The sequence below is a fragment of the Gouania willdenowi genome, chromosome 18 (genome assembly GCF_900634775.1).
Source record: "Gouania willdenowi chromosome 18, fGouWil2.1, whole genome shotgun sequence".
Classification (NCBI taxonomy): Eukaryota; Metazoa; Chordata; class Actinopteri; order Blenniiformes; family Gobiesocidae; genus Gouania; species Gouania willdenowi.
In genome coordinates, this window is record NC_041061.1 from 12,562,698 (window position 1) to 12,585,122 (window position 22,425).

General features: G+C 37.1%; 1 protein-coding gene across 9 annotated transcripts in view; it reads right to left on the reverse strand.

Annotated features, from left to right (window-relative positions):
* The window catches only part of LOC114480492 (adhesion G protein-coupled receptor L3), a 372,070-nt gene that overhangs the window by 130,618 nt on the left and 219,027 nt on the right, over positions 1–22,425 (reverse strand). For 7 of the 9 annotated variants that reach the window (XM_028474684.1, XM_028474688.1, XM_028474687.1 and 4 more), the window contains exons 5-6: positions 21,604–21,713; positions 2,834–2,848 (exon numbers count right to left, since the gene is read on the reverse strand). In XM_028474684.1, coding sequence (XP_028330485.1) covers positions 2,834–2,848; positions 21,604–21,713 — 125 coding nt within the window. The remainder of the gene's footprint in view (positions 1–2,833; positions 2,849–21,603; positions 21,714–22,425) is intronic. The other 2 variants (XM_028474691.1, XM_028474685.1) reach the window with 1 other exon arrangement.

A 22,425-nucleotide genomic window follows, 5' to 3' on the forward strand; every position in this document is an offset into this window, starting at 1 on the left:
AAAGAAATAATTATAGTCCATACAAGGTTTCTTTTTTCCACAGGTTGTGAGCTGCAGCAATTGAGAAATAAAAACAATGTGTGTGAGGAGCTTCTCTTCACTGTAATGAGCCAGCAGGCTGACAGGGCTCTGACAGGTTCTAGCCCCACATCCGCTGAGAGCTCTGAGCCCAGCTCTGAGTGGAGAAGGAGGAAGGAAGGGGAAAAAAATAAATAAATAAAATAGACAGCAAAAACAGAGATTCCCCCCCCACCCTCTTGTAATCTCCCAAGATTAAACATGTTGTCTACCTGCAGGTGAAAATGTGGCGAGACACGTCCCGGTGACAGGAAGCCTCGACATGCATCTCAGCGGTGGCTCTACTAAATGCTAAAAGGCCTGTTTCTGTGGCAGAACTACACCATTTGTGCTCCAGTATAAGGTCAGACTAGGCAAGCTTTCTACTGACAACACACTGGGGCTCTATGAGGGTGGGTTGAAAATGTGCTGCTTAAAGTCTGTTAGAGATAGAGGAGTGAACGAATGATATTAAGGCGGCGATTCAAAAGGCAATCATGGCTTTCAGGAGGAATTTCATAAACCATTACTGCAGCAGCACCATTGTCTATAATGTGTTTTACTTCTCCTCCTCACCTTCATCAATCATCGGATGCTATAAAACCTGCACATTTTATGCACAAAGCAGAATTCTTGACTCTTGTTTAATGATTAAATTTATGTCTTTTACTTTAATCCGGCTTCATATTTCAACATCTTGACAAAGGGCATATTTCCAGCCTGTAAAGTAGGTAACACAGCACATTTACTAAAGCATTATCAAGTCATTTCTTTGTTTTACTTTATTCAGTTTGAATGACTTTCTGCAACTGTCTTGACTTTGTGATCTCCACAATAAAAACCTCAACTATTTATTCCATGTAATGCAGTAATTCATTGAGGTAGATCTTTAATCTTATTCTTACCACTCTTATTTCTTTTCCCCAAGTCTTTTTTTTATTGGGTTTCATATGTATATTTGCATATTCTTCTCAAGCTACGTACAACCCATTTTTGTTATTTTTTTAAACACAAAAACATCACACACTATGTACCTTTCAAACACACAGACACACACAAAAAATAATAATAATAATAATAATAATAATAATAATAATAATAATAATAATAATAATAATAATAATAATAATAATAATAATAATAATATTAGCAAAACAACCTCATATCAGACAAACAGGTAAAGAAAGATAAAGTAAAAGGTACTTTTCTTATTAATCATAATCTCATTTTGTATGACTAGGGCTGGGCAGTATAAACTACATTGATGTTTTTTTTCTGAAAATGGTTTCATACAATATAAATTCTGAATAAATAAAATAAATTCCACACAGACACTTTTTTTTTTTAAGCTTCACAACATGTTTTGGCTTTTTTCTTTCATAGGGAGGCAGCACGTATGAGTGAGTTCTGTAGCACAGCTTGATTCTGGGTTGGTCTGGGTTAAAGTATACTCAGTGTTTTTGGGTGAAATACACACCATAACTCAGCCTTCAAACAGCTGAGCCATTGTACTTGGTCTTTCTAACCAATCCTCCGTTATTTATTTATTTCTTTCTAACCTTTTCCTTCACCATGTTTTGCACATGTGGTCAAACATTAACACTATGCAGTGAGACGTGCAGTCAGTTTGCGATAGCCACTCATGTTTTATCATTGCAGAAAATAAAACAATGCATTGATAAGACTGTGTAATTATCCAACGACTCTTAGAAACTACTCTTTTAAGGAGGAATAAGCTTTAAAATAAAGCAATAACGCTAAAAACAATATCATGTCAATTAAAAAAACATATTAATTTATCTCGATATATCACCCAGCCCTATGTATGACTAATCAACCAACTTATCACAGTATATTTTTAATTCTGAAGGTGCAAAAAAAACAAAGATGTTTAATAAAATATGCTAAATTGCATTGGCTCTTGCATTAATTAACTGGAAAATTAAATTCCTGTATCCTAGTACATTATAGAAAAAGTACAAAAGTATATAAAAATAAAACATGATCTTTAACTTTAATGAATTAACTAATTTACTATTTGGGGTTTCCATGACAACTAGCATCATTTGGTTTACAGAAAAAAAGAAAAACCCAAAACTTTATATAGTTTTAAAAAAATTGTTTAGGTCAAAAATGTTGTTTACAATATATGACAAAGTTTAACATGTTTCAACATAATTTGTAGGAAAAAAACTTCAATTATGCTTTAAGCAGGTTAAATAAATGTAAATAAAAAGCCTCCTTAGGCACATTAAACATGTAAGGTAAGAATACATCTACTATAATATATCTACATTATTGACTTGTTATTCCCTGAAGGTTATAACCATCATCATGTTAGAACTATGATGAGAAATGGACGAGCTATTGATCAACCCCCGTACAGCCTTCGGCTTTAATAAAATGTAGCTGATAAACCACAGCTGGAATTATTTTTTGCGTTAATATAAGCACTAAAAGCGGAGTTGGAAGGTAATGATTTCACCTTATTATATCTGCAATGGTGATGCTGCTGATTGACAAGAAATTATGAAAAGTCACGTCAATTATTTACTGTTTTTGGTTGGGGCTGTATTTCCATGAACAAATAAATAAAAATATCAATATCATCCTTATGAATTACATGTTTAACACACCAATGAGCCAAGAAATGGACATTGACCAATTTAATGTGTGGAAAAACCCATGTAAAGCAACCCATCACCAACACAACAACACAAAGTGCAAGCAAACACAGACGTGAAGATGAGGAGAAAAGTTGTTGGCATTTAGTTACCTTTTTGTTCCACTTCTATTTTAGGCATGAAAGAGAAAAGAGAGGAGAGAGAGAAAAAGAACAGATTAATAAGGCGATAACTGTCTTTAATTCACAGTCACACAAAAGTGAAGGAAGAATGTGGGATTAGTATAAAAAAAAAAATAATAATAGACATTCAATTTTTTTTTAAAAAGAAGCTTTTAGATTAAACCAGTGCCGCATCGCACAGGAAGCCTGCTGGAAAAAAGAAAGATTAATCAGGTTTTAAAGCACACAACATGTTCCTCTTTTGCAGCAATGGCAGTAAAATGAGGATATCTACAATTGTCTGACTTTTACTAAAACCATAAAACCCTCATACATACTGCAGCTAGTACTGTAAGCCTTTCCTAAAGCGGTATAATGAGAGGGCGGAGACTGCCATCCTGCATGTTTTAGCTTTGGCTTTGTTAAAAAAATGTTAAATTCAGAGCGGATTGGTCGTAAACATGTAGGATCGACACTGTCTAGGGCAGATAAGGGCAACTGGCAGCCTGCGGGCCACATATTAGAGTCTAATTTATGCAACCCCAAAGTAAAAGCACAAAATGACGAAAAATACACTCAACAAAAACAATAATACACTAAAATATACCAATAAAATACAACATACCCGAAAAAAATACAGTAAAAGACGAGAAAATCACAGAAAATACTCCAGAAACTACAACATTGAACAAAACAACAACAGAAATACTAATAAAAACCCTAAATAACACAAAATTACTCAAAATGACAATAAAACTAAGGAAAAACACAAAAAATGACAACACAAATATACAATACGCCTCCAAAAGACATACGTTTTACAGTAAAAATACATAAAAGGACAACAGAAATGAAGAAGAGAGAGAAAAAAACCTCTTGATTCTTTCCTGTATTAATTATCCGATTGATTATTCTTCTAAATGCAGACATGAATGTACAGAATGTGGCCCTTCGATCAAACAAACACATTATCACGGGCACCCGCTGTGAGAAAAGATGCCCACCTTTGGTCTAGGGCAAGAAATGAATAGCCCTCAAACAAAGGTGGGCAACTTCTAATACAGTGGGGGCCACAAAAATGTCATTGTCCGTTCTGAGGGCCACATTATCCACATTCATGTCAGCATTTAGAATAAAGTCTGATCTGAGCATTATTATAGGAAGGAAATGACTTGTCATCAGTATTTTTGTTGTCATTTTGTGTGTCTTTGGAGTCGTTTTGTGCAAGTGGACATGAGTCTGCCAGTTGCCCATTGCTGCCCTCGTCTACATGTTGACCATATTTTCATTGAGATGCTCTGGTTTCCCTCATGCATGAGTCATGGTTGTCTCTCGAGATGATCGTAAAAAATGTGACTTAAATGAATTCATGTAATGTTCCGGATGTGCCATCGCAATTTCGTACTGATAGAAACAGATTCTTTTTCATGCTGTATGGAAATAATTTTAAACTGATGTATTTAAATGGAAGTTATTTCTTTAACCCACATCCTAACCATTTCCTCCCAGTCCTTATCCTAACCAACCCATTATCAAAAGCTGGAACACATTATTTTGTCTAACTCAAGTTTGTACAAGAAGCAGCACCAAAAGAATGAGGAAACCATCTTTGAACACACTAAACCAGGGGTGTCAAACTTATTTTTTTAGTTTAGGGGCCAAACACAGACCAGTTTGAGATTAAGTGGGCCACAGATTTAAGGTTGGGGAAAAGCACAAATTCAACATTAATATGCCCTGGTTTGCACTTCCACATATACTGTAAGTAATAAAGTATGCAAGTATATCAGTCACTTTAGGATCTTTACTTTAAATTTGCCTTATTTTGGGAAATTTCTAATATGTATAACAGACTTGAGTTAACTCAACACTGATCTGGAGATTTGTTGTTTCATTCATTGGTCAATGATAAATAAAATGACTTTTATATCTATTGGAATTAAAACAAATAGTTTTTATACAGACAAGAAATACAGTATTTGTTAAGTAACTGATTGAGAATTCATTATGATGAAAGCTGTACAAGAAATAGTAACAAGAGCCAGAATGTTTGCAACACAACTGGATTTCAGCCAAGAGCCTCAGAGTTTGTTTGCCATGGATCTGTCCAAAGCTGATGGATATCAAGATTCCCAGCAGCAGAATAATCCACTATTCTGGATTAGTGGTTAGTTGTCTACTCTCTCTGATTGGCTAATCAGAGATTGAAAAAAAAACAACAACAACAATGGAGAAATAAAATGCAGACTTGACACATAAGGAAAAAAAACTTAAAAGAAAATCTACTGAGTTTATTATGTCATAGGTGTGTTTATTCTCCTCACTCTAGACAAGCCGGTTCTATCACTCATAACGTTCTGTTGGTTTCTTCCACTTGAAGTAGTGGTGAGAGTCCACCCAGTGCGCCTGCTCCCTTTGCTTTCCCTTCAGTAATCCCGGCTCTAATAAGAGAGGATTAACCTCTGTTACTGGGGCTTACAAGAGTCCTCTTCTCCAAATGGAGAGCGCAGCAGAATGAGGTATAGAGGTCAGCGGGCAGGGGCAGGTAGGGTAAAGTTTGAAAGATGAGAAAGTTATTAGAGGGGAACGATATTAATGTGAGGTAGGGAGCCAATGAAAAGAGAAAAAGAATGAGCTGTGTCAGGCAAGGGAAAGACCAAGGGCGGGGCCTTTCATATCCACTTTTCTGCGTTTGTCAGCTCATAAATACGTGTGCTGGTATGGTGTTGCATCATTAACAGCAAAAAGATTCAAACCAATCACTGCACCACAATGAGTACAAGCAATAGAACCAGTTGCCCAAGGGCTGCATGTGAATAGCCATGACTGACAGCTGTAATATGCCAATAACTATACATAGACTCCATAGATCAAAAACAGAATAAACAGCTGCACATCTGTGATCGAAGCTTCCTAACCTCTCATGAGTAACACAACAGGGACCACAGGGAGGGCCAGATATTTTTGATTGAGCGATTGCTAACAGTGGGAAGGGGAGAGGAGGGTAATGATCTATAGCAAAAGGCATTAGTGGTGGGGATGTGAGAAGTGGTATGCGAAGCAATCACCGAGGGAGATGGTGTGAGAAGGAAGTTAAAGGATGTGGATAAAATCCCTGACAAGGAAATACGCCACTCTAGAGGCTACAGTAGAGTTTTGGGGCCCGTGTTTTTGGGCCTGACCGGAAGATGGTGTGAGATGCAACAAGGTCACCCGTCAGAACGCTGGAGCCAATTTGCTCCTGTCACGTCTCTCCACATCTGATGAAGCAGACAGGCCAAAACTGAGATATACCTATGATGTGCGAATGTGAAAAGCACCCTTTTTCTGTCACGGAAACAAGGGGAGCAACAGGAAAAGCGGAGAAGAATCGATTAATTTCAAAAGCGTCTTTACTCCACCCTGCCACCCCCATTGTGACCTTAATACGATTTCGGTCATGGTTGTCACAGCGGCACTAAAAAGGCCTTGGCTCATCCTCATCTCTTCATTTTTTTTCTTACTCTCCTTTCTTTGTTCTATCTTTGATTCAAAGAGGGTAAAAAATCTCCAACACAAACAAATGACGAAAGGAGGTCCCAGTCACAGTTACAGACTTTTCTGGAACACTGAATTAGAGCTTTAATAGGGCTGGAAAAAGACGACAAACACGACCCGAACCCGTCTGGCCCGAATGAAGTCGATGTCTTTTTAAGCCCGAACCTGTTTCAACTCGACACATCAGTGCACTAGCATAGTAGAATTATCCAATGCAAAAACGTTAACTAAGCAGTAAAAACGTCTAAATTCTCCCTCTCCGTCATACGCAGTTGAGAAAAAGAAACGCCTTTAACTTGGATTTCAAAATGTTAACATGGGATGCTGACTTTTGTTCCACTTCTTTGTATTAAAATACATAAATAATTTTCAAACAGCAACACTCAAAAACTGAGTTTAATTAGAATACGATGAAGAAAAAAAAATTGAAAATCACAGCTGTTGATTTCATCAAAGACCCACAATAAAAAGCACATTTACCAGGTCCAGTCAGTATCACACAGAGCGTTTCACTTTGTTCTTTAGAAGAATTTCAATGGCTTCCACACGCGTAGGTTGTATGAAGATGCTGATAATGAATATAAATGGTCGAGTTGGTGTGAGTGGGTCTGAGCCGCTTTATGGCTGAAGGAGGGTTTTCTTCTACTTATTATTAGAGGTTGTAAATGAACAGATTGGTGCGATAGCACCCCCTAACACTGAGGTCAAAAGCTGAATTGCTAGGTTTCACTTCTGGTTAACGTGACTGTGCCGCTCTCATTCATTTATGACATTTTGCGAACACGTGCGCAATCCACACAAAATGCCTCCACGATCGACCGGTCAAACGCGGACGAACGGTAAAACGCGATCCACGTATTGTGCACCCCTTCTTTAATGTCAGCTTTTTTTACTCGTCGCTCGTTCTGCATACAACTATAAACATGGTTAGTACGTCTTTCTCGCGCTAATCGAAACGTATTACCTGACCATTTATTTAGCACACATTGTCCGAACCCGGCCCAAGCCCGTGGTATAACGATCAAAACTCGACTGTTCAGGCAAAAAATTCAAGCTGTACCCTAAATAGGGCCATCTGTATAAATGATGGTCACTAAAACTGAGATCTTTAAAAGCTTGGGCTTAAAGCAAGTGTTCCTAATATGTTGATCCCATGGGCGTCCATTATGTAGATCGACTACGATTGACAATGAGTCCCCGGAATTGGGTGTGGACCGTACCTCTGTTGCTCACCACGCCCCGATATATAATTACACAAAATAACTTCTTATAGGTGCTGCACGGAAAAAATGCGTTAGTTGTGGCAGCACACATGAAAAGTAATACAACTGTTTTTGTGACAATAGCTGTGCTGCATTAGAGTTTTTCGCAAAATAAAAGCGATATTTATAAAGTTTCAACAAAGTATAATTGCGCTTTGAACAAAGTATAATTGAGCCTTGCGACTCCCATGAAATCTCATCCTGTGAGACTTGGCTGCAGGAAAATGCACGCTCAAAACCTCCTTATGACACTTTGCATTCCTTTGTTGTTTCACGTCAATGAGGCAGTGATATTTTTTTAGAGTGATGCTGAGAAATGTCTCAGTCTCCTCTTCTGTTTACACGTATAGCACCATGTCTTCTCTGAGAGAAGTGGTCACGTGACTAGATACGTCAGGTGTTTTCATGACCTTCCTTTTTATTGTGCTATTTAGATTCTGCGCATTTCCAAGGGTAATGGAAACACAGCTAATGTCACATTTAGAACTGAGTAAAAAAAACAATTTAACTGATTTTGAATAGATTTCATTGGTATTTTCTAAAATTGATTTGATTATATTTTCATTTTTTTTCACTCTAACCCCGGTAGTTTTGCCCGATGGTCTAATGTTAGCAACGTCGACTACTGGGCCTGTGCAACACATGGCGGTTTGGAATCATCTCATTAATATCTAAGTCAAATTTGAAAGGTCAATCAATCGAAATTGAATTGTGATAAGCATTTCAAAACCTTATCAATTGGAATCGAATCGATTCAGTAAATTGGCCATGACACCCAGCTATGGTCACGTTTCCCAGTGGGATCGTTTTGGCTCCCACGCCTGCCAACCAGTTACCTTGGTAAGAATATTTGTACGTTTGATCAAAATGGGAACACATACAACCAGGTTAGGGCATTCATTACCAGGCTATAATTGGCACTAACGTTTGTCTTTACACTTAAACCACTCACAGACACATTCTGTGTTGTACTTGATTGGTCAAGCTGTCATCCCTGATTTAATGAACTAAAACAAGCAACACATGAAAAGCGTGGAGAAACAATGTACAGTATATATTTATAGTCATCAATGTAGAAGACGCAGCAGCTGCTCATTAGGATCACAAACGCAAATGTAAAAAGCTATTTTCCTCCAGTGTTTTTCTTTAGGTTTCGATATAAAATCCAACCATGCAAAAAGCACCCTGCTGAGTCAGACTCGGCTTTGCCCTTCACAATTAAACTGCAGTCTTCATACATGGTCAGAATGTATGACTTTGAATATCACCTGACAATCCTGCGCTGCATACTTATTATGCACCAGCCTTTGGTTAAGACTAATGCGGGCAGCTAACAATGGGGACCTTTAGCTAATGCGAGCGCCAAACCTGTCATGTGAGCGGCAGTTGTATGGATTTCCATTTGAATAATTAATGGTTCCCAATTTCACACTAATGGTCGAGAGGTATAAGAATGGTATCATTATGCACTAATAGAGATTCATTGGAAAAATTAAAAAGCCACAGACATATTTTGTGAAATGTACCCGTTTTCTCTGCTTCAGCTGATGACTATGCAAACCCTGGAACGCCATCGCATCAACTTTTTTAATTAATGACACAAATGACAGGGCTTTGAATAGCACGTGGTGTAGGATGGGGGAGGAGGACATACAGCTGAGGCTAACATACGTCTTTCTAAGAATACTCTCTTTCTCTAATTTTCTTTGCGTGTGTCTTATCGTCTCCTCGACCATCGTTACAGGTTATATTCATTAACATTCCCAACTTTTCTAGTTCCAACCACTTGTCTGCTCTGTTTTACTACTTGCTTTGTGCCCTCCCTGGCGTGTCTGTCCTGTCGTCTTCTTCTTCCTACTGGGAGGCCGCTATGCCATCTTATAACCTTGACAAACGCAGGATGCCACGTGTGTGCAAGATTCTCCCTCCATCTGTATGTCTGCGTATCTTTTTGAGGGACAGGTGTAAGGACTTGGCCCTCAGCCAGTCTGCTAACCACATGGGACTGACCGAAAAAAAAAAAAAAAAGAAGACGACGAAGACAAGACGTGCATCTGGCAAGGCGAAATTAAATACATTTTTTAGAAGCAAGGGAAGCAACTGGAGCAGAAATAACGTAATTGCACCTCCGAAAATATGTCTTGATTTTCAAGGACCTTGAAATTATGGGGAGCGGAGAAGATGAGGCGGAATTGCATAGGAGAAGGAGGGAAATATGGAGTGTTTAGTCTGTAGAATGGGCGGAGAGAAGCAGAAGGAGAAAAATGGACTGATTAGTGGTATGATCATTAAAATGAGCCCCCACCCCCCCACCACCAAAGAGTCTGAACTCTAATTAGTGCTTTATACTAGACACAAGGCGTCCCACCTCACCAATTTGCTTCTAAAGGTGTGGTTTGACAGCTGGAGCAAACAATAGAATAAAGCGCTGACTAGTGTTATTTATTGGAAGTGCATAGACTCTCAAAAGTTGTATTTTTTATTCATGTTATATCTATATATGTTGTACTTTACTGTGCAGTCTACAAAGCTATAAAGCAGCATGTAGAAAACATGTACCTAGATTGATTAAAGCCTATTAGTGTGGACTCTTTACACATGTCTATGCTGACACAGTCATTTATCCACATTGATGATGACTGATTTTCTCTGTAGTTCTCAACCAAGACCAGAATATTGCTTTTTTTTTTCTCCCACCAAGACCAGACCATGTTATTCCCTCCATTTATCAGAGGTTAAAGGAGCTGATTTAATGCAAACAATAAGACTGAATACAAAACTTAATGGTTTAGCAGTTTTGCATTGGAAATATTATGCTCTACACTTTGCATGCGTTCAAATAAATGATTTCTAGAGCAGGTCAAACTTCTTAATACTTATTAGTAAAAAATAAAGCCTTATTAATGCTTATTACAAGTAATAAATAACATATTAATGTGAATTACTTGTAAGACTTACTGATTATTATCAAAGACGCAATGCTTATTAACATTAATAAAGACTTAACACTTGTTTCTAGTAATAGCCTTATTAACTCGTAGTAAAGCTTTTAGTAATGGTTATTACTAGTAATTAAAAAAAACATCTTAATGCTAGTAACAGTTATTAATGCTTATCAACATTAATAAAGACTTGTTACTAGACCTAATAATGCTTGTTACTAGTATTAAAGCCTTAATGCTTGTTTCCAGTAATAATGCCTTTTTAACTCAGTGAAGCCTTTTATGTTTATTTATACTAATAAATACTTATTATTGATATTAAAATTAATAAACACTCATGCTTATGACTAGTAATGCAGACTTATTCATGTTTATTACAAGTAATACAACTAATTAATGGTTATTACTATAGTAATAAATGCTTGTTAATGCAAAAGATGTATTATTGCTATTAACATTAATAAAGACTAACAAATGCCTATTACTAGTAATAAAGACTTAATACTTATCAGTATCAATAGAGACACATTAGTGCTTATTAATAGTAATAACGCTTTATTAAAGCTTGTTACTAAGTAATAAAGCCTTAACAGCTCATATTAAAACCTTTAATAATGCTTATTACTAATAATAAAGACTTATTAATGCATATTACTAGTTAAAAAAAAAAACACAAGGGCTTATTAATAGTCATACAGCCTTATCAGAACCAGTAATAAATACTTATTAATGCTTATTACAAGTAATATAAATATATTATTGCTATTAACATGAATAAAGACTAACCAATGCTTATAACTAGCAGTAAAGACTTAATTCTTATGAATATCAATAGAAACACATTAGTGCTTATTAGAAATAAAGCTTTATTAACACTTGTTAATAGTAATAACGCATTACCAGCTCATAGTAAAACATTTAATAATGCACATTACTAGTAATAAAGACTTATTAATGCTTATTACTAGTAAAAAATAAGTGATTATAACTAGTAATAAATCTTTATTAATTATCATAACCAGTAATGAAGACTTATTAATGCTTACAATTACTAGAGACATGTTATTGCTATTAACATTAATAAAGACTAACTAATGCTTATAACGAGTAGTAAAGACAAAGTAGTGCTTAATAATAGTAATAAAGCTTTATTAATGCTTGTTACTAGTAATAACGCATTACCAGCTCATAGTAAAGCCTTTAATAATGCATATTACTAGTAATAAAGACTTATTAATGCATATTACTAGTAATAAAGACTTATTAATGCATATTACTAGTAATAAAAACGTATTAACGTATATTACTAGTAATAAAAACTTATTAATGCATATTACTAGTAAAAAACTTAATGCTTATTACTAGTAATAAAAAACTTAATGCTTATTACTAGTAATAAAAAACTTAATGCATATTAATAGTAATAAAAACATATTAATGCATATTACTAGTAAAAAAAAAACTTAATGCTTATTATTAGTAATAAAAACTTATTAATGCTTATTACTAGTAAAAAAACTTATTAATGCTTATTAGTAATAAAAACTTATTAATGCTTATTACTAGTAAAAAAAAAAAAACGTATTAATGCTTATTACTAGTAATAAAAACTTATTAATGCATATTACTAGTAAAAAAAAGACACAAGTGCATATAACTAGTACTACAGCTTTATTAATTATCATAACCAGTAATAAAGACTTATTACTGAAGTTATTAGTTAAGTTATGCTTATTATTAGTAAATAAGGTATAGGATTTGTTAAGAGGGGATCAAGCAGTTGAATTCTAGAGCGATTGTTTCGACACACAGGAAGCGTCAAAGATGACGTAGAGAGCACGGCATTGTGGGTGGGCAGGAGAACCAACTTCAGGTGAACGTTAAAAACTGCACCCCGATTGGTTTGTTCCTTGACTAATAATGACTTAGTGTCTAGCTTTGTCAAGTAACTGAAATGGGACAAATAATTCAGGTAAAAGCAAAATATTTTTAAACATCTTTGATGAAAGGCTAAACCTTGGGCTGTGGCACTGCTGTGAATGTGGCCTATGGGACATATGTGACAGAGGCGCAGTCATCAAAGCGTGCTGCGTAGGACGGGGAGTGGTCAGCTGTCACTGACTGATGAGATGACATTACAGAGTCTGCGTCACACATGGGAGGAAACAGATTTGGTCGCTCAGCTGGGAAAAGGAGAAGAATAGGGAAGAAGTAGGAAAAAAAAAAACAAAAGTGTGTGTGATACAAGGGACTAATGCCCACTGGCATTTAGCAAAGACGGAGGAGGGCGTGGTCCTGTGATGCATCTTCTGTCAACAGCTTCGACTCCCACTCGAAAACGTCTCAACGTGTAGTGGAAAGCTCAAGGACGCAAAACCAAGGAGATTTGCAAAAAAAAAAAAAAAGTAATTAAGTCTTTATGAGCAATGGATGCCCGTTCTCTTTGCTACCATGAGTTCCCCCATTGTCACACAGGTGTTGTTTGCATTAGGTGTGACCAGAGCATGGTGTTTTCCCTGTAATTGCAGCACATTATGCGCCGAGTCACATTGTTAGCGATAGCCATGTGTAGTGCATCAATTTCATGGTATTACCTGCCAACACAGTGGGATAGGAATCGGTAGCAGGTGCAGAGTAAAACTTGCCAAAGCAATCTGCAGCATTATTCAATTAGGGTGGCCCCTGATCCTGTTAGGGTGTGATAATATTAGTGGAATGAATTAAAAACTAATCAGGTAACTTTTTTATGCTAACTTTCTTTGACTCGTGGGTTTAAATTGCAGAATTGACTGCATGATTACATGTCTTGGCTTAGGTTTACACCTTCAAAAGTGTGAGCCACATTTGACAGGACTGAGCTGGGATCCCACTGTGCTAGACAGGATTGTACATTGTCCTTATTAGCTACAAACAGTGGGGGGAACTAGTGGCTTATGTATAACAATAGCCTGCCAGCGGGTTTTCTTCTTCTGTTCTTCCACCCTCTCGTCTCATCTCCGTCTATCTATTTTCTCTCCAGCCCGTACCACCATTTTATTTTATTTTTAAAGGACAGAAATTCTCTGAAAGGGACGTATTCATATCTCACCTCATCTTTTTTTATTGGTAGGGACATTTTTGGACATCCTCAGGTCTCAGAGTGAAGTATCAGACCAAAATTACTCACGTCTCAGCAAACGCCGTCAAATGGCAAGGCCTCAGGCTTCAAAATAAAAGTCGTCAGACTTTCAACGGCCTCGGGACGTAAAACACAACATGACGTGGTATTTTGAAGAAACCAGGAAATATTCGGATACGAGAGTAAGTTGAAAGCTATTATTTTCTGTTTATTTTTAAAAATTAAAATATACTGTATCAACGTTTAATTTAACTATGTATTTATTAATCAAATGTTGATGTATCCTAACTTTTAGTACAGTTTAAAAACAGTACAAGGTGCAAAAAACAATAAGGAACAACAAAAAGCAAAAAGCAAAAAAATAATAAATAAATAAATAAATAAATAAATAAATAAATAAATAAATAAATAAATAAATAATAATATTAATAATAATAATAATAATAATAATAATAATAATAATAATAATAATAATAATAATAATAATAATAATAGATAAAAAATAAAAGGAAAATAACTGCTTTTCAACTTACTTCTTCATATGTACTTCTGGTTCCTTAAAAATAAATTGCCATCTCGTGTTTTACGGAGGCCGACTTTTATTTTGAAGCCTGAGGCCGTGTCATTTGACGGAGGTTTTCCTGATATCTGATACCTCACTCTGAGACCTGAGGATGTCCTAAAATGTACACCATAGGGATAGTTTTATCCACTTTCAGAAATGAAATCTGTTAGTTTACCACGGCAACCACACCAAAAAAAGGCCTGCATTAGTTTGTTGAAGGACGGTTGATAATGGCTCAAAAAAGTGCGGTAACCAATGGCGATAAGGGCACGGTAATGTAAGTTTGAATCTTATCTTATGGACCTTGTGTTGAATGAGACGTGGATATCTTAAAATAGTCGACTCTTTGCGACTGAGTCCATCAAAAACCAGCCACTTTAATAGACATATTTTGAATGAGTTCAAAGTTGAACAATTTCAAAGAATCGATTTTTAAAACTCTTATGTACAATATCTAATAGTACAGTGGAGGCATGACCATTTATTGCTGTATTTGGTGTGATTGTGAGGACTGCCAATTTAGGTGAGAAAAAGGCTAATATGATAGCTTCCTGCACCCTTCTTGCTAGACGGGTGATTTTACGAAAGTGGAAAGACGCATTGCCACCCACGTATGTAGGCGGTCACAGACTCTATTCAATTAGAGAAGATGTCTTACTCTACAAGGGGATTAATACAATAATTGTATGAAGTCTGGCAACCTTTTTTGACTAATTTGGAAAATGTGAACGCAGATGACATTTGTTGATGTGATATAATTGTACTTCTATTATTGAATTATATTGATTATCATTGCTTTTTTGTTTTGGTGTGTGTGTGTGTGTCTTGTAAACTGTAATTCTTGAGATATCTGGGCCTCTACGGGTAGGATGGGTAGGGGAAAAGGAAAAAGAAAATGTTGGAAAATGTATGTGTTGAATGATGCTACCTGTGCTAATCGAAAATTTAAAAAAAGAGCTTGTTTAACCCTCTGGGGCCGGCGGACACGCCGGCGCGTCCTGATCACATGATCGTCAATAGCAACCCGCTGTTTCAACCCGTGTCCAAAGTGCGTGTTTCAAACTACAAACCAGTTTTTAAATTATGTTGATAGGTCAAATAAAAGTGGAAACATGAGGGAAAATGTGCGCGTGTTTTTCTGTGACATTTTCTTGCACGTTCAGTGCACGCTACGAAAGTGCTGTGGAGCAAAAAACACAACCCGATAGCTTTTTCATATTGGTTGAGAAAAAAAAGCAAATTTTCACATAAAGCGGCCATTTTGTTGCCAGGCGACAGGTAAACAAAGAGACGGACAAACAGAGACGGAAAAAGCGCGAGTGAGTTGAGAAATTTGAGAGAATAGCGACTATTACTGTGATCTGACTGTTTAGTTAGTGTGTAGTATGTGAGATTAAATTGTATTGTAGTGTCTAGTGTATACATTTATTGTTTTATATCAACACAATGAGGCACAAACAATTTGTCTTTCCCTGAATTTGTGATTCATACTTTTTTGTAAATAGTTCAAAATCGCCTGAGACATTGCTTCCATTTCACTGTAAATAGCTATAAATAAGTGTATTGTTTGATTCCTCTGAAATACAGTATATAGTTTAGATTTGCTATACAAGCAACACAAATGATTCGTTAAAAATGTTTGTGACTTTTATAGAAAGAAAATCCAACTTTTCCCCACTCAAATCTGACTTTTTATGGTGGTTTTAGATCCACTGTGCTAATACAGTATGCCCTATTAAAGAAAATACTTCAGAGTCACATTTGTGAGGTTCTCCTGAATAAAATGATGCCAAATAAGGCAAAGTTCCTTATATGCAATATAAAGGAAAAAATCAAAAATGCCTTATAGGCAATAGTCCAGCAGACTGGACTATTGTAATGGTCTTCTGACAGGAATCCCCCAAAAGAGCATCAAACAGCTACAGCTGGTTCAGAATGCTGCAGCTCGGGTCTTAACCAGAACAAAGAGGTCAGAGCACATTACTCCAGTTTTAAAGTATTTACACTGGCTCCCAGTCAGCCTCAGAATAGACTTTAAAGTTCTGCTGCTGGTGTATAAATCTGTGAATGGGTTTGGTCCAGAATACATCAGTGACATGTTAGTCAGGTATGAACCCAGCAGGTCTCTCAGATCTATGGACACAGATCAGATAGTGGAGCCCAGAGTTCACAGTAAACATGGTGATGCTGCTTTTAGTTGTTATGCTGCAAAGAAGTGGAACAAACTGCCAGCGGAGCTGAAGTCAGCATCCAATGTGAACATTTTTAAATCAAAGTTAAAGGCACTTTTTTTCTCTACTGCATATGATTGAGAGAGAGATTTTTTGTCATGTTGTTGATGTAATGATGATTTTACTGATGATTTTAATTGATTTTACTGATGATTTTAAATGTTCTTATTGATTTTACTGATGATTTTAAATGTTCTTATTGATTTTAAACAATTGAATGTTTTATCATGTAAAGCACATTGAGTTGCCTTGAGTATGAAATGCGCTATACAAATAAATTTGCCTTGCCTTGCCTTGCCTTATAATCAAGTCTTCCCAACCCTTTCCATTGTCCAACCCCGACTCCCTCTTCCCTGTTCCCTTCCCCCATCCCCTAGGTGTAACACTGCCCTTTTTTATATTCTCCCTTTAATAAAGCTTTTCTTATCCTTCCTTAGGGAGGGCTGGTGATGGTCACATTATTTAATATAATAATAAAACATGCAAAGATTGCATTACATACTGTATAGTGTTGACCTTCGACGGCATGTACAGATGAGGTAAAAAAAAAAAATTCAAAAAAGATGTAAAAGTGAGAGGGCGGGGCATCGACGGATGCTAGCTAGCCGCTTGGGCACATTCATGTTTATGAGTAATCATAAAGAGTCAGCACATCATTTCTGCTTCAGGGGAGCTTTTACTAATCCGCAAAGTGCACGGTAGTGTGTGCACACTGCACTGCAGGAGAGAGAGAGAAAAAAAGAGAAAATCCTGCAAAGGGAAAAAAAATGGAGACGTGATCCCTGATGTTCTTTAAAGCTTTAAACGGTGATAAACAAGCACGTTCTATTACTTTATTGGGTACTTTTTCCTTTCAATGCAATATGCATGAACGTCTTTTTTTTTATTGTTTCCCCTTTCTATCAGTGCTGCTTTCCCTTCCTCATTGCTCACACTGATGCTATTTCCTCGCAGCTCATATCAAACAATTATCCAGACAACAGCTCAAATGGAAATATGATAGATGGCCTCGGTGCTGTAACGGCGCCGCACCGGCACAGGCAAACACCGGCGCTCTAAGCGGTAATTGTTCAAACACCTTTTTCTTTCCATTACAACTGATGGAACGGATCAAATCACAAATTAATAAAATCAATACTGTATCTACGGCATGGGTCTATCGATTTAGCACACTCCTTTAGCATTATTAACGGCAGATCTGAGTAGTAGCATCTAGCCGGCTTATAAAGATATGAAGATCCCCGAGCAGAATAGAGATAAAAGCGGCCAGTGAAGGTGGTGGAGGTAAAGGGGGGCTAGGATGGTGAGTGTGGTGTGAAGGAACAGACGCATGTGGAGCAAGATGGAGCTTAGGGCCAGTGAGAGCACTTAAAGGACAAAATCTAAGTAAAAGCACAAAAAAAAGTCGAGTATCCACAGTGAGAGCGGAAAGCTTGTCAGTGGAATAAAGAGTCGAGACTTCACATCCGAAGTTGGAGTCATGGGTGGCTGCTTTTCCTAATAAACACTCAAATCTTTCAGTCAGTCTCACAAACTCAAAGAATTGTAGTAAAAAAACTGTTCACAAATGAATGTCTGCTTTCGGAACCTCGCCTGCCAATTAGCAATATTTCGCCAATGGTAAAGCTGACATTTAAGCTTGAAATGTCCATTAAGGGCTAGTTTAGTTTCCTCAAGTAATAATCAAAAAATCTATGCAGCAAACATAGAAGTGCCACTAATTGACTAGCTGCAGGCGGAACGACCCAATTGCTTCATTTGCAAAGCATAAAAGAAACTTACTGGGCTGTCTCAGATGAATTCATTGTGTTTCCTTTCCTTCTACCTAGTTCATGTAGAAATCCATACATGTGCTACTGCAATATCACACTTTGAACACGTAATATTTTATGCAATGGTGATATTTGCACATTCTATAGGCGCCGTCACAAGCCCTCCTTAGTCGTTACTTAACGGGAAGCCGGAAACTCAGTGGCATTAAGTCATCGCAGACGGTTTTCCATCATCGGAGAAACGCTGCTATAATATTATTTCAGGAATTATTCTGACAGATGGATTGCTTAAAAGAAAGAAAAAGCAGTAAAAATGCTGAACGCCCCCCCCTCGAAGGTACTGCATACTTCCCAACGGTCAGAGGGGACAAGTAACACAACATTGATCGTGACAGGCCAAGAAACGTGTGTTTTAGCATGGGGAGGTGGCCCTTTTTTCTTTTCATTTGGAGTCCTCATGTCTGGCTCTGTGCCTCCGTCTGACTTGAGGAAGGTGACACCAGGAGAGAACAAAAAAAAAAAAAAAAAAAGTGGCTGGAATGGAAACAGGATGGGATGGGAATGGAAATCTAGTTCCAACTGTGTGGGAAGCAGGGATGGCCTTCTGGTAAATTCACGTGTAGTTAAAGCTGCATTAGTGCGGAGGTCAATCACAGCGTTGGTGAGAAGCAAGCTGGCAGCGAATCAAATGTCCACATATGACCGAAAGATTCTAAGAAAGCGTGACTCGGCATGTTGTATACAACGGCCGATGTACGACTACTGTTTCAAATACTTTCATCCATCTGCTGTTGTAAAAACACTAAATTATAGAATGACAATAATAATAAGACATTAACATCTAATTTGAACCAATGTATGCGTGTCACTAACGTTTGATCACAATCTAGAACAAACATAGGCAACTGGAGACCCGGGGGCCACATGCGGCACTTGGTCAAATTTTGTGCGGCCCCCAAACAAAATTGTAATTCATGCAGTTGGAAATTATATGAAGCCGAACAAAAACTCCAGAAAATGACAGCAAAATGCTCAAAAAGTCAACAAAAGACAAACTAAACAAACACTTCAGCACAAAAATAACAACATATACAAAAAGACTTTAAAGAGTAACTAAACCCCTACTTTCTTCTGACCTGCCTTAATTATGGGCAGGGCTCCTGGAGCAGTTAAGATACGCCCTGTCTATATGATAAAATCTCCAATGCTATGCTAACTAGCTACTAATTACTCAATATACCTCTCTATTCACTCTTCTCTCAATCCAACCTACTCACCACAGATTGTAGAGCCCACAGGTGCTAGTTTTTATTAAAAAGGGCGGGGCTAACAGTGCTTGTTTGTGACACAAGGGCAGTCACTGACATTTTACAACAAAATATGCCAAATAGTTTGACTAAAATGTTGAGAGTTGGACCAGGATCAACCAACAGCACGACATGTACTTCATACCCAAAAACATTTGTATGCAGCAGAAAAAAGTTGGTTTGGGTTTAGTTACTTTACTTTAAAAAGACACAAAATGTCAACGCAACTGCACAAAATGACAGAAAAAATGCAGAAAATGACAACAATAACACAAAAAATATAACATAAACACACATGATGGCTTGAAAAACACACAAAAAGGCAACAAAAATTTGTCATATTGACAAGAAAAAAACCCACACATTCCCTGTATTAATGCTCAAATTGGTCTTTATTCTAAATTCTGATATTAATGTTGATATTATGGTCCTTGGATGACACAATCACATTTTTGTTGTAAAAGTTGCCCATCTCTAGATGAACCATGACTCAGACGGTCACACCAGGTTCGATCGAGGAAGCTAGCTGGAACAAGCTAACAACGTGGTTTTGTTTGGCCATTTTTGCAGCTAAACACATCACCACCAAATATAGCCAGACACTTTAATAACTACCACAATGCCAACAATTCTTTACTGCGCAATGCGGAGGGGATAGAATCCAGAAGCTTAATCAAAGGGAAGCTGTCTGGATCCATCAGTTGGACGCTTTATGGCTTAAATGATGATTTTGACCAATCATGTTTTTGCTAATATATGTTGTGTGTGTCTCATTCTTATTATTTTTCAGGTTTGTTCTCATCTTGCTTGCTTATAGGACTAGTTTTAAGTGGCTGATGCTTATTTATAGGTGTGACAAGTTCAACAACCACAAATGTTTGTTTGCCCTGACAAAGATCGTGCTTGGTCAAAACATGTTGGCTTACACTTTGAGCAGCCAGTCATCCCCTTGCCTTTGTACATCACCAAATATGGTTTATCTTTCAAACAATTCCCACATTAGGTATAGGCATTAAAACGCCTTTTCATTATGAGTGCAGTTTCTCTTCAAAGGTCACCATGAAACAATAGCACACTTCCCTCTGTTCTGTCCATGCCACTTCCTCTGACCTTACCTGGATTTCCTCTCTGGCCGTCCATCTCATCACCCCGTGATCCTTTCTTACCCCTGCTCCAGTTTTTCCACCTGGCTTCTGAGCACTGTTATCCTCCTGTTATACTAATACCTGCCATCATTTCTGTTTAGCGCCTTTGGCGATTTTTCAGTATAGCCGTGGTCTTTTTGATGAGTTTAGTGGCCTTTTTCTTGCTACAATGCATGACAAGACATGAATCGTGAATGAAAATATGATGGGGAAAGAATAAACAAAGGAAAAGCAATCTCATATCAAACTTTTCAAAGGACCAGGTGCATTTATTAAAGTAATTCAATCATTTGAAGGCTACGTGAACCAGTTATTAAGTGAGATTTGGTTCTAAGGTGTTTACTGTAAATCGTTGCAAATATCTCTGCAAATGATGTTACACATGGCCTAGGGCTGATACTTAGATATAAAACAAGGTCTTTCAGATGATAGCAATAAATGGATGTGTCAGAACACTGATGTGTAATCAATACAGGACGCAGGAAATTACTATAGTATCAATCTCCTGTCAGGCATAAGAGAGAACCAACTACAGACGACCAGTAGCCCAGCAGAAAAAAAAGGTAAGCTTGATCCACTTGGAAAACTGAATCATTTTTCACGTGTACACAACACTGTCAACAACACTTCCTGTTCTCATGCAGGGTGTCATTTTTTTTCCCACATCACGTGTCATCACACTCACTGCTGGGTCCTAATCTGTTCTACGAGGCCAAATGACACATTGGAGATACTTCTAAGCGATTGGACCGTTACCAGCATGTCGAATGAGATGTTGATGAGTCATTATTGTTTAGAGGAAATGGGAATGGTAGGAGCAATGGGTGGTGTGGGTGGGATCGTGTAAAAAAAAAAAAAAAAAAAAAAAAAAGAAGTACGTACTGTAAGGTACACATTCGTACTGGACTTCCAGATACTTGTAGGTTCCCGGACATGGATCAGGGAATACATCCGGCCCGGCCACAACTGCACACTGGGTTCTGTTGTTGCATCTGTAAGAAGAGATAAATATTATTATAATGCAATTTGGATTAAACAAAAAAAACAAACAGCCACAAAATTAGAGATATTCTCCTTGTGAATCAATCAGATTTTAGGTTTGAGGATAATAATCTCTCAATAATTCTATTGTGTAGCAAAAATGAAGAGGATGAACAAGTTTAACCATTGGTGCATTAGTGACCCCACTAACTATAATACAACAGGGTTGACCTAGAACACACGTGTCAAACTCAAGGCCAGGGGGCCAAATCCGGGCCTTTAGACCAATGGTTCTCAAACTTTTTAGGCTCTAGTACCACTTTCTCTTATTTCTTAATCCAAGTACCCTCTTTGTCTGACTACACAACTTTGCTTAGAAAACTATTTAAAAACAACTATAATGATGGAATGAAGGCGTGATAATACACATTTTAAATAATCTCATTTTGTAAATAAGTGGAAAGAAACAGTATTCAGTGCAGGATTGTGACCCCATAGACATTTTTTTTTTTATTAGAATTCGTTTTTGATCATGTTTGAGCTCCGATGTTTTTATTTTTTTTATTTTTTGCATTTTATTTGAACTAACGTTATACTTCACAAGTCTCAAGTATCCTCTGTAGTAGTCATTGTGTACCCTTACGTATTTTATGGATCCTTTATACATCAATATTCAAACCTGGGGAAGTTATTGTTGAAATTGCTCGTTTTCTCACCTAAAAT